This window comes from Bombina bombina, unplaced genomic scaffold (assembly GCF_027579735.1).
Source record: "Bombina bombina isolate aBomBom1 unplaced genomic scaffold, aBomBom1.pri scaffold_1437, whole genome shotgun sequence".
NCBI classification, from domain to species: Eukaryota; Metazoa; Chordata; class Amphibia; order Anura; family Bombinatoridae; genus Bombina; species Bombina bombina.
In genome coordinates this window covers 9355-22141 of record NW_026512245.1, presented here as the reverse complement: position 1 = coordinate 22141, position 12787 = coordinate 9355, and the positions used below count along the sequence as shown (strand labels likewise).

Below are 12787 nucleotides of genomic sequence, written 5' to 3'. Positions count from 1 at the left end.
TAGTTAGCCCCACTACGTGACACTGACAGATAGCATTTCACATTATCCCTTGAAATACCCTGTACCACCAAATGAAATCAGGTTTAATTCCTACATGATAGGTAATTCCTACAGCCATTTTCTGAGTTAGGATTGCCCCAGAATAAAATAGCTGTACATACCTGAAAGCTGAACGAACAGCATGATCAGTCCCACCTTCAATAGGTTCTGCAGTTCCCTCCTGTAGAACAGTGGAGACATACTGGGCCTTAGTTGCAATATGCTAAGACCATCATCTTAAGGGCAGCACACATGGGAGGCACAGAGAAAATAGGATTCCTCCAGTTCCCTTTGCTTTGAAGCAACCAGATGCTTCTCTTTTTAGCAAACTGAAGACTGATCTGGTCTAGGCTACACCCTGACACAAAGGAGCACACTTAGGCACTACACAAAAAATAATAAACTTGATTGAAGAATCTAAACCAACACCTCACTTTACCTCTTTCTATCACTAACACAGGCAAAGAATGACTGGGGTGGGAGGGAAGGGAGGAGCTATATAAACAGCTCTCCTGTGGTGCTCTTTGCCTCCTCCTGCTGATCAGGAGGCGATATCCCATAAGGATGAACTCTGGACTCTTCATATCTTATAAAAACAGAATTTATGTTTACCTGATAAATTACTTTCTCCAACGGTGTGTCCGGTCCACGGCGTCATCCTTACTTGTGGGATATTCTCTTCCCCAACAGGAAATGGCAAAGAGCCCAGCAAAGCTGGTCACATGATCCCTCCTAGGCTCAGCCTTCCCCAGTCATTCGACCGACGTAAAGGAGGAATATTTGCATAGGAGAAACCATATGATACCGTGGTGACTGTAGTTAAAAAAAATAAAATTATCAGACCTGATTAAAAAACCAGGGCGGGCCGTGGACCGGACACACCGTTGGAGAAAGTAATTTATCAGGTAAACATAAATTCTGTTTTCTCCAACATAGGTGTGTCCGGTCCACGGCGTCATCCTTACTTGTGGGAACCAATACCAAAGCTTTAGGACACGGATGAAGGGAGGGAGCAAATCAGGTCACCTAGATGGAAGGCACCACGGCTTGCAAAACCTTTCTCCCAAAAATAGCCTCAGAAGAAGCAAAAGTATCAAACTTGTAAAATTTAGTAAAAGTGTGCAGTGAAGACCAAGTCGCTGCCTTACATATCTGATCAACAGAAGCCTCGTTCTTGAAGGCCCATGTGGAAGCCACAGCCCTAGTGGAATGAGCTGTGATTCTTTCAGGAGGCTGCCGTCCGGCAGTCTCATAAGCCAATCTGATGATGCTTTTAATCCAAAAAGAGAGAGAGGTAGAAGTTGCTTTTTGACCTCTCCTTTTACCAGAACAAACAACAAACAAGGAAGATGTTTGTCTAAAATCCTTTGTAGCATCTAAATAGAATTTTAGAGCACGAACAACATCCAAATTGTGCAACAAACGTTCCTTCTTTGAAACTGGATTCAGACACAAAGAAGGCACGACTATCTCCTGGTTAATGTTTTTGTTAGAAACAACTTTCGGAAGAAAACCAGGTTTAGTACGTAAAACCACCTTATCTGCATGGAACACCAGATAAGGAGGAGAACACTGCAGAGCAGATAATTCTGAAACTCTTCTAGCAGAAGAAATTGCAACCAAAAACAAAACTTTCCAAGATAATAACTTAATATCAACGGAATGTAAGGGTTCAAACGGAACCCCCTGAAGAACTGAAAGAACTAAATTGAGACTCCAAGGAGGAGTCAAAGGTTTGTAAACAGGCTTGATTCTAACCAGAGCCTGGACAAAGGCTTGAACATCTGGCACAGCTGCCAGCTTTTTGTGAAGTAACACAGACAAGGCAGAAATCTGTCCCTTCAAGGAACTTGCAGATAATCCTTTCTCCAAACCTTCTTGAAGAAAGGATAGAATCTTAGGAATTTTTACCTTGTCCCAAGGGAATCCTTTAGATTCACACCAACAGATATATTTTTTCCATATTTTGTGGTAAATTTTTCTAGTTACAGGCTTTCTGGCCTGAACAAGAGTATCAATGACAGAATCTGAGAACCCTCGCTTTGATAAGATCAAGCGTTCAATCTCCAAGCAGTCAGTTGGAGTGAGACCAGATTCGGATGTTCGAACGGACCTTGAACAAGAAGGTCTCGTCTCAAAGGTAGCTTCCATGGTGGAGCCGATGACATATTCACCAGGTCTGCATACCAAGTCCTGCGTGGCCACGCAGGAGCTATCAAGATCACCGATGCCCTCTCCTGATTGATCCTGGCTACCAGCCTGGGGATGAGAGGAAACGGCGGGAATACATAAGCTAGTTTGAAGGTCCAAGGTGCTACTAGTGCATCTACTAGAGTCGCCTTGGGATCCCTGGATCTGGACCCGTAGCAAGGAACCTTGAAGTTCTGACGAGAGGCCATCAGATCCATGTCTGGAATGCCCCACAATTGAGTAATTTGGGCAAAGATTTCCGGATGGAGTTCCCACTCCCCCGGATGAAATGTCTGACGACTCAGAAAATCCGCTTCCCAATTTTCCACTCCTGGGATGTGGATTGCAGACAAGTGGCAGGAGTGAGTCTCCGCCCATTGAATGATTTTGGTCACTTCTTCCATCGCCAGGGAACTCCTCGTTCCCCCCTGATGGTTGATGTACGCAACAGTCGTCATGTTGTCTGATTGAAACCGTATGAACTTGGCCTTTGCTAGCTGAGGCCAAGCCTTGAGAGCATTGAATATCGCTCTCAGTTCCAGAATATTTATCGGGAGAAGAGATTCTTCCCGAGACCAAAGACCCTGAGCTTTCAGGGGTCCCCAGACCGCGCCCCAGCCCACCAGACTGGCGTCGGTCGTGACAATGACCCACTCTGGTCTGCGGAAGCTCATCCCCTGTGACAGGTTGTCCAGGGACAGCCACCAACGGAGTGAATCTCTGGTCCTCTGATCTACTTGTATCGTCGGAGACAAGTCTGTATAGTCCCCATTCCACTGACTGAGCATGCACAGTTGTAATGGTCTTAGATGAATTCGCGCAAAAGGAACTATGTCCATTGCCGCTACCATCAAACCTATTACTTCCATGCACTGCGCTATGGAAGGAAGAGGAACAGAATGAAGTATTTGACAAGAGTTTAGAAGTTTTGATTTTCTGGCCTCTGTCAGAAAAATCCTCATTTCTAAGGAGTCTATTATTGTTCCCAAGAAAGGAACCCTTGTTGACGGAGATAGAGAACTTTTTTCTACGTTCACTTTCCACCCGTGAGATCTGAGAAAGGCCAGGACAATGTCCGTGTGAGCCTTTGCTTGAGGAAGGGACGACGCTTGAATCAGAATGTCGTCCAAGTAAGGTACTACTGCAATGCCCCTTGGTCTTAGCACCGCTAGAAGGGACCCTAGTACCTTTGTGAAAATCCTTGGAGCAGTGGCTAATCCGAACGGAAGTGCCACAAACTGGTAATGCTTGTCCAGGAATGCGAACCTTAGGAACCGATGATGTTCCTTGTGGATAGGAATATGTAGATACGCATCCTTTAAATCCACCGTGGTCATGAATTGACCTTCCTGGATGGAAGGAAGAATTGTTCGAATGGTTTCCATTTGGAACCTTGAGAAGCTTGTTTAGGATCTTGAGATCTAAGATTGGTCTGAATGTTCCCTCTTTTTTGGGAACTACGAGAAGATTGGAGTAGAACCCCATCCCTTGTTCTCCTAAAGGAACAGGATGAATCACTCCCATTTTAACAGGTCTTCTACACAATGTAAGAATGCCTGTCTTTTTATGTGGTCTGAAGACAATTGAGACCTGTGGAACCTCCCCCTTGGGGGAAGCCCCTTGAATTCCAGAAGATAACCTTGGGAGACTATTTCTAGTGCCCAAGGATCCAGAACATCTCTTGCCCAAGCCTGAGCGAAGAGAGAGAGTCTGCCCCCCACCAGATCCGGTCCCGGATCGGGGGCCAACATCTCATGCTGTCTTGGTAGCAGTGGCAGGTTTCTTGGCCTGCTTTCCTTTGTTCCAGCCTTGCATTGGTCTCCAGGCTGGCTTGAGAAGTATTACCCTCTTGCTTAGAGGACGTAGCACTTGGGGCTGGTCCGTTTCTGCGAAAGGGACGAAAATTAGGTTTATTTTTGGCCTTGAAAGGAATGTTAAGCAATTTGTTCTTGGAAGACGCATCCGCTGACCAAGATTTTAACCAAAGCGCTCTGCGCGCCACAATAGCAAAACCAGAATTTTTCGCCGCTAACCTAGCCAATTGCAAAGTGGCGTCTAGGGTGAAAGAATTAGCCAATTTGAGAGCATGAATTCTGTCCATAATCTCCTCATAAGAAGAAGAATTATTATTGAGCGCCTTTTCTAGCTCATCGAACCAGAAACACGCTGCTGTAGTGACAGGAACAATGCATGAAATTGGTTGTAGAAGGTAACCTTGCTGAACAAACATCTTTTTAAGCAAACCCTCTAACCTTTAATCCATAGGATCTTTGAAAGCACAACTATCTTCTATGGGTATAGTGGTGCGTTTGTTTAGAGTAGAAACCGCCCCCTCGACCTTGGGGACTGTCTGCCATAAGTCCTTTCTGGGGTCGACCATAGGAAACAATTTTTTAAATATGGGGGGGAGGGACGAAAGGTATACCGGGCCTTTCCCATTCTTTATTTACAATGTCCGCCACCCGCTTGGGTATAGGAAAAGCTTCGGGGGGCCCCGGGACCTCTAGGAACTTGTCCATTTTACATAGTTTCTCTGGAATGACCAAATTCTCACAATCATCCAGAGTGGATAACACCTCCTTAAGCAGAGCGCGGAGATGTTCCAATTTAAATTTAAATGTAATCACATCAGGTTCAGCTTGTTGAGAAATTTTCCCTGAATCTGAAATTTCTCCCTCAGACAAAACCTCCCTGGCCCCCTCAGACTGGTGTAGGGGCCCTTCAGAACCAATATCATCAGCGTCCTCATGCTCTTCAGTATTTTCTAAAACAGAGCAGTCGCGCTTTAGCTGATAAGTGGGCATTTTGGCTAAAATGTTTTTGATAGAATTATCCATTACAGCCGTTAATTGTTGCATAGTAAGGAGTATTGGCCTCCTGTGTGGGCAAGACTGGTGTAGACGAAGGAGGGGATGATGCAGTACCATGCTTACTCACCTCACTTGAGGAATCATCTTGGGCATCTTTTTCTCTAAATTTTGTGTCACATAAATCACATCTATTTAAATGAGAAGGAACCTTGGCTTCCCCACATTCAGAACAGTCTATCTGGTAGTTCAGACATGTTAAACAGGCAAAAACTTGATAACAAAGTACAAAAAACGTTTTAAAATAAACCGTTACTGTCACTTTAAATTTTAAACTGAACACACTTTATTACTGCAATTGCGAAAAAGTATGAAGGAATTGTTCAAAATTCACCAAAATTTCACCACAGTGTCTTAAAGCCTTAAAAGTATTGCACACCAAATTTGGAAGCTTTAACCCTTAAAATAACGGAACCGGAGCCGTTTTTATATTTAACCCCTTTACAGTCCCTGGTATCTGCTTTGCTGAGACCCAACCAAGCCCAAAGGGGAATACGATACCAAATGACGCCTTCAGAAAGTCTTTTCTATGTATCAGAGCTCCTCACACATGCATCTGCATGTCATGCTTCTCAAAAAACAAGTGCGCAATAGAGGCGCGAAAATGAGACTCTGCCTATGATTAGGGAAAGCCCCTAGAGAATAAGGTGTCCAATACAGTGCCTGCCGGTTATTTTACATAATTCCCAAGATTAAAATAATTCCTCAAGGCTATGGAGTATAAAATATGTTTATATATAAATCGATTTAGCCCAGAAAATGTCTACAGTCTTAAAAAGCCCTTGTGAAGCCCTTTTTTTCTTTCTGTAATAAAAATGGCTTACCGGATCCCATAGGGAAAATGACAGCTTCCAGCATTACATCGTCTTGTTAGAATGTGTCATACCTCAAGCAGCAAAAGTCTGCTCACTGTTCCCCCAACTGAAGTTAATTCCTCTCAACAGTCCTGTGTGGAAACAGCCATCGATTTTAGTAACGGTTGCTAAAATCATTTTCCTCTTACAAACAGAAATCTTCATCTCTTTTCTGTTTCAGAGTAAATAGTACATACCAGCACTATTTTAAAATAAACTCTTGATTGAATAATAAAAACTACAGTTAAACACTAAAAAACTCTAAGCCATCTCCGTGGAGATGTTGCCTGTACAACGGCAAAGAGAATGACTGGGGAAGGCGGAGCCTAGGAGGGATCATGTGACCAGCTTTGCTGGGCTCTTTGCCATTTCCTGTTGGGGAAGAGAATATCCCACAAGTAAGGATGATGCCGTGGACCGGACACACCTATGTTGGAGAAAGAAACATGGTTATATTAAATTTACTTTTTACCTCTGATGACGTCAGGAAAACAACCTCTGCTGGGCTCCGACATCTGAAGAAAATGCACCGCTTCTGGACATATCCAGTCTGAAACGCGCAAAGCTAAACCCGCCCCTCGTGGGCGGCAACACAGTGCACCTTTGGCTGAGATTGATAACAATCGCCAGGGAAATGTTGCAGAATCTTTTTCAAATATTCTCCTACAGTGCACTTGAGCTCAATACACTAAAACACTGCCGAAGTAAAAAAAAAAAAAAAAAAAAAAAAACGTACACAGTCCATAGCGGAGCCTCTGAGCTCCAGAATGAAGTACCCAGTGTTAAACAGCCTTAAACTTAAACACGTCACAGTAGGAGCACATCTTTTAAACAGTCTCACTATGTGATCAATACCCACTACGCGCCCAAGAGTCCCCTTGATTCAAGTGGTACACAGTACTTAAAGGAGAGTCCTTGCTTCAGAAGGTCTAAGTCCCTCACCATAAAATAGGCACCAACTACAGCCCTTTTTCTGAGTTAAAAAATGTCCTAGAATATAACAGCTGCACGTACCTGCAAGCTGAACGACAGCATGATCAGTCCCACATCCGAGAGGTCCTCTTGTTCCCTCCTGAAGATCTGTGGAGACACACGGGGTCTTAGTTAAAATATGCTAAGACCATCAACTGAAGGGCAGCACTCAGTATGGGAGTCACAGTGAGAGGTGAATCCCACCAGTTCCCATTGCTTTAAAGCCACCTGTAGCTCTACTCTAGAGGCTGACAAGGAATGCGGCTACACCCTGAGTAAAATAGCACTCACTAGTACCATTTTAAATAATAAACTCTTGATTGAAGAATCTAAACTAACACCTAACTTTACCTCTTCCTACACTAACACAGGCAAAGAGAATGACTGGAGTGGGAGGGACAGGATAATATATATATATATATATATATATATATATATATATATATATATATATATATATATATATATATATATATATATATATATATATATATATATATATATATATATATATATATATATATATATATATACATACACACACACACATATACACACATATATATATACACACATATATATATATATACACACATATATATATATATACACACATATATATATATATACACACATATATATATATATACACACATATATATATATATACACACATATATATATATATATATATACACACATATATATATATATATATATATACACACATATATATATATATATACACACATATATATATATATATACACACATATATATATATATATACACACATATATATATATATACACACATATATATACACACATATATATATATATACACACATATATATATATATACACACATATATATATATACATATATATATATACACACATATATATATATATATATACACACATATATATATACATATATATATACATATATATATACACACATATATACACACACACAGCTCTGATGTGGTGCTCTTTGCCGCCTCCTGCTGACCAGGAGGCGATCTCACAAGGATGAAATCCACAAACTCAACGCATCTTGTAAAAGAAAAACGGCTTTAAACCGATGGAGTGCTCAAAAGTATCAAAATTAGATCTTTAACAAAACGTTAGCCACATTTAACAATGCAGTACTTAATTGCAGATATATACCAACATTACAACCTGAAACCATATTAGATTTCTAAACTATATTAGTGTGCGCACTATGGTACATGAGCAGATTTATCAAACTGATTATGCTAGCTATAGTATTGGATATGTAACAGTAATCATACAAGTTCACATTCATGTATATGGGAATGTTGTACATATGTTGACTATAGCCACAAGTGAACTTACTTGCGGATATGGACAAACCTGTGCAAATTGATACAGCCAAGCTAGGACTAAAAAATGTAATTGAATAGTTACAAATGCAATACTAATCTTCATTTTTGCTACTCCAGCACTTTGGTGCTAATTTAATTTTACACTTTGTGTTAATTTAATTTTGGCTTTTCTGATCGTTCCACTTGACTGGGAACTCGGCGTTTATAATGTGACATGCCATTCACACAGTCACTGATGAGCACATGGCTAGGTTTGCTACTAAACAAACTAGTGGAGATTATGAAAATAATCGTTAGTTGCAGCCCTAATCGATTAATCGGACGATTTTTTCGATTAATCAGATTTAAAAAAAAAAAAAACTAATAGTTTCCTACATTTGAAATAAAATCCACATACTGAGTGTTACAAATATAAACTTCAGACTAAAACTTTACATGAACACAACTGTTTGTCCAATTTTTAAGTAGCAGCAGTTTTATAATTAAGTAAAACAAAACCGCAAACTGTTTGAAAAAAGGGTTAGAACTAGAAACAGGTAGACTGTCACTGTTTAACATTCTGTTATTCACTCTTTCAGAAACTTTGTATTGAAATGCAAAACTCTAGACATGTTCCTGGCTAAGGCTGGTTCTCTGTTTGCAGCTATATTTCCTGCAGCAGAGAAGGCACTCAGATGGTGTTGAGGTGCTTGAGATGCATAAGTAGGGTTTTGCCAATTTCGCCAAAGTAGGATATTTATCTGTGTTAGCTCTTCACCAATGCAAAGGGTTTTCCTCCTTGGCAAGGGGCCTCTCAATACAGTAAGCCTGGACTTCACTCTAACAAATATCTTGAATATCTATATGCAATGTTAAATATCTGGCAACAAAGGTTAGAGAAAAATATCTAGTTCGCTCTAAAAATAAGATATATTCTTATAAAGGTTGAATCTGGTACATTTCACAATTTATTTAAAAAAATAAAAAAATAAAAATATAAGTGTTAAGGAATATATATTAAAAGGACAAAGCCTTACACATTTATTTATACAGTACATATAATCAGCAACAGCAAGCAATCCGTTAATTGTGCAAACAGATAATAGTGCACATCGATTAAATAATAAATCGATCTAGGGCTAAGTGTAAATAACAAGCTTGGCACTATATTATGCAAAGCATAGTCCCTAAATCACCGGATTTAATATAAAAAATCCAAATAATGGACTATTATATCTGGGTTGCACATAAGCCAGGAGTAGTTGTAAACTTATACTATCCTGAAAAAGTGAAAAGTAAAAAAAGTCTATAGATGTTCTTTAAACTAAGGGCATAACCATAAAATACAATACCATGTGCAGGAGCTCATCAGAGTGAAGCGGCTTGCGTTGCACAGACCAACTAATCGATTATGAGAATCGTTGACATCTAGTTTCTATTATGACAATTATTTGTTGCAGCTCTAGTGGAGATTATAACCCACACCCTATATTAAATCCAAAAAATTGCACTAGTCCAGAACCAGTCAGTCAGACATCCATTTACAGTGTATGTCACATTAGGCTCTGAATAAGTCAGTAAAAATGTCTAAATGTCTAATATTCCTTTAAAACTGAAGATTACAAGACAGTTTTTACAAAAAGGATCCAACACTGCATGATATCAAATTATGCTTATCCCAGATGTTGTAACCGTTGAGATAGCTGGTCACAAGACTTACCCATCTTTTTGTAGTATTCCTCCCATGCCTTTGTGTAATCAGGCTGGCTGGCAGGTGGAGGCTGTTGAGGAGGTTCTCCCTGGGGTGGGGGTACAGGGACAGCAGGCGGTTGTCCTGGGACAGGAGCCGGGGGCTGCTGGTAGTAGTGTGAGTAATATGCAGCCCAAGCAGCACTGGGATCTGTGGGGGCTGGAGGTTTTGCTGCAATATAAATTCCATTTAGATAAAAATATAAAAAAAAAAAGAAAGAAAAATCCCACAAGCAAAAATTGGACAAGCATGAAGCAGGACATGTACTCTTGGCAAAACTATCCAAGAACACAGTATACTTACTGGGGTCATGTTGAGTTGGAGGCTGTCCCCATTGTGGGTATGTGCTGCCCCACCCCTGTGGAGGATATTGATGAGGTGGTGGTGGAGGTGGGGGGCCTGGGCTATAGAAGGAAGAAAGCCATTTAGAATATTAAGACAAATTGGCATCTTGGGATTTAACAATGGGGGGGGGGGGGGGGGGGGGGGGGGAGAGCCCTTCTCACTCAATACATACTGTGTTGGTGCCCCTGGGGGGCCAGGAGGGTATGGTCCGGGATTGAAAGGACCCATGGGGCCAGCTGGACCTGGACCAGGAGGACCTGGGCCAATAGGACATAGAGGACCCTGTTGAAAACAAAACACCTCATTTAGATTAAACACCTCTTGCTTTTGTAGTGGGGGGAGGGGGGGGGGATAAATTTGTAACCTAGACATCAAAATGCTGCAAATAGAATAAACCAGCAACCAATTTATGGCCTCCTGAGGAGTGTGGGGACAAGCACAAGTTAAAAAAAAATATTTTTAATTTATTTTTATTAGGGTCACTTGTTACAGAATTCTGCACTGTGCAGAATTACGCATTAACCCATTAACGCATTACAGTACCTGTAAGAAAATAAAACATGAAATCAGGTAAGCATAAATTCTTTCTTGGAAGTCCACAAATTAATTAATCACTGTTAATTCAACACCTGGTCACCAAGAGGCAAAGACACCCCAGTTAAAAAGCCTTAAATATTCCCCCACTTTCCCTACCCTCTGAGAAAGTCAAGCCAAAGATAAGGAAAAGTGAAGACAGACAAGGGTTACAGAGGTTCCTGAAGACAAACTGCTGCCAAGACCATCATGGCTGGTTTGTAGACTCACTGCCAAGAAAGAATTTTTCAGGTAAGCATAGATTGTAGACTTTATGCCATTAGAAAGAGAACAAATTCAGTCATTACTGTGGGGAAACCAATACCCAAGCTTAAGGACACAGAATGAATTGGGGAGGGAAAAAATAAAATATAGGCACCACAGCTTGAACACCCAAAAGAAGCCTCAGCTGAGCCAAAAACATAAAACTTGTAAAATGTATTTAAAAAAAAAAATTAACTAAGAATAAGCCATTGCCTTAAAGGGACATGAAACCCAAATTTTTTCTTTCATGATTTAGAAATTGCATGCAATTTTTAACAACTTTCTAATTTACTTCTATGATCAATTTTGCTTCATTCTCTTGATATCCTTTGCTGAAAAGCATATCTAGATAGGCATAGTAGTTGATTGGTGACTGCACATAGATGCCTTGTGTTATTGTCTCACACATGTGCATTGCTATTTCTTCAGCAAAGGATATCTAAAGAATGAAGCAAATTAGACAATAGAAGTAAATTGGGATGTTTAAAATTGTATTCTCTACCTGAATCATGAAAAACATTTTGGGTTTAGTGTCCCTTTAAAGATCTGTTCATTTGAAGTCTCATTTTTTAAGTCCCAAGATGACACTGGACGGGTAGAATGAGTTTTAATCCTATGAGGTGGCTTCTTACCCGCCTCAACATAGGCCATTATGGATGAAACTTCAACAGCAAAAAAAAAAAAAAAGGAAATTTATGCTTACCTGATAAATTTATTTCTTTTACGATATGACGAGTCCACGCATTTCATCCTTACTTATGGGAATACGCCTCCTGGTCAGCAGGAGGAGGCAAAGAGCACCACAGCAGAGCTGTATATATATAGCTCCCCCTTCCCTCTCACTCCAGTCATTCGACCGAAGTTAGGAAGAGAAAGGAAAAGCCAAGGTGCAGAGGTGACTGAAGTTTAACAAAAATAAAAACCTGTCTGAAAAATTGACAGGGCAGGCCAAGGACTCGTCAGATCAAAAGAAATAAATTTATCAGGTAAGCAAAAATTTCCTTTTCTTTTACAAGATATGACGAGTCCACGGATTTCATCCTTACTTATGGGATACAATAACAAAGCTATAGGACACGGATGAAAGGGAGGGACAAGACAGAAACCTAAACGGAAGGCACCACTGCTTGAAGAACCTCTCTCCCAAAAACAGCCTTGGACAAGGCAAAAGTATCAAATTTGTAAAATTCTGAAAAAGTATTAAGAGACGACCAATTTGCAGCCTTGCAAATCTGTTCAACAGAAGCATTCTTGAATGCCCATGAGGAAGCCACAACCCTAGTGGAATGAGCCGTAATTCTTTCAGGAGGCTGCTGTCTAGCAGTCTCATAAGTAAGACTGATGATACTCTTCATCCAAAAAGAAAGAGGTAGCCGTAGCTTTCTGGCACCTAAGTTTTCCAGAAAAAAAAAATAATGTAGATCATTGCCGAAAATCCTTAGTCGTCTGCAAGTAAAAAACTTCAGGGCACAAACCACATCTAAGTTATGTAACAGACGCTCCTTAGGATTAGGACACAAGGAAGGAACCACAATTTCCTGATTAATATTCTTATGAGAAACAACGTTTGGTACGTAAGACCACCTTATCAGAATGGAAA

At 40.5% G+C, this 12787-nt stretch overlaps 1 protein-coding gene across 2 annotated transcripts in view; it reads right to left on the bottom strand.

The window, feature by feature from the left end:
* LOC128644187 (far upstream element-binding protein 2) overlaps window positions 1-10670 on the bottom strand; it is a 32597-nt gene extending 21927 nt beyond the window's left edge. The window contains exons 1-4 of one of the 2 annotated variants that reach the window (XM_053696888.1): window positions 10523-10670; window positions 10309-10409; window positions 9976-10176; window positions 6965-7030 (exon numbers count right to left, since the gene is read on the bottom strand). In XM_053696888.1, coding sequence (XP_053552863.1) covers window positions 6965-7030; window positions 9976-10176; window positions 10309-10409; window positions 10523-10578 — 424 coding nt within the window. In that variant the 5' untranslated portion in view covers window positions 10579-10670. The remainder of the gene's footprint in view (window positions 1-6964; window positions 7031-9975; window positions 10177-10308; window positions 10410-10522) is intronic. The other variant, XM_053696889.1, reaches the window with a different exon arrangement.
* Between the last annotated feature and the right edge of the window lie 2117 nt (window positions 10671-12787).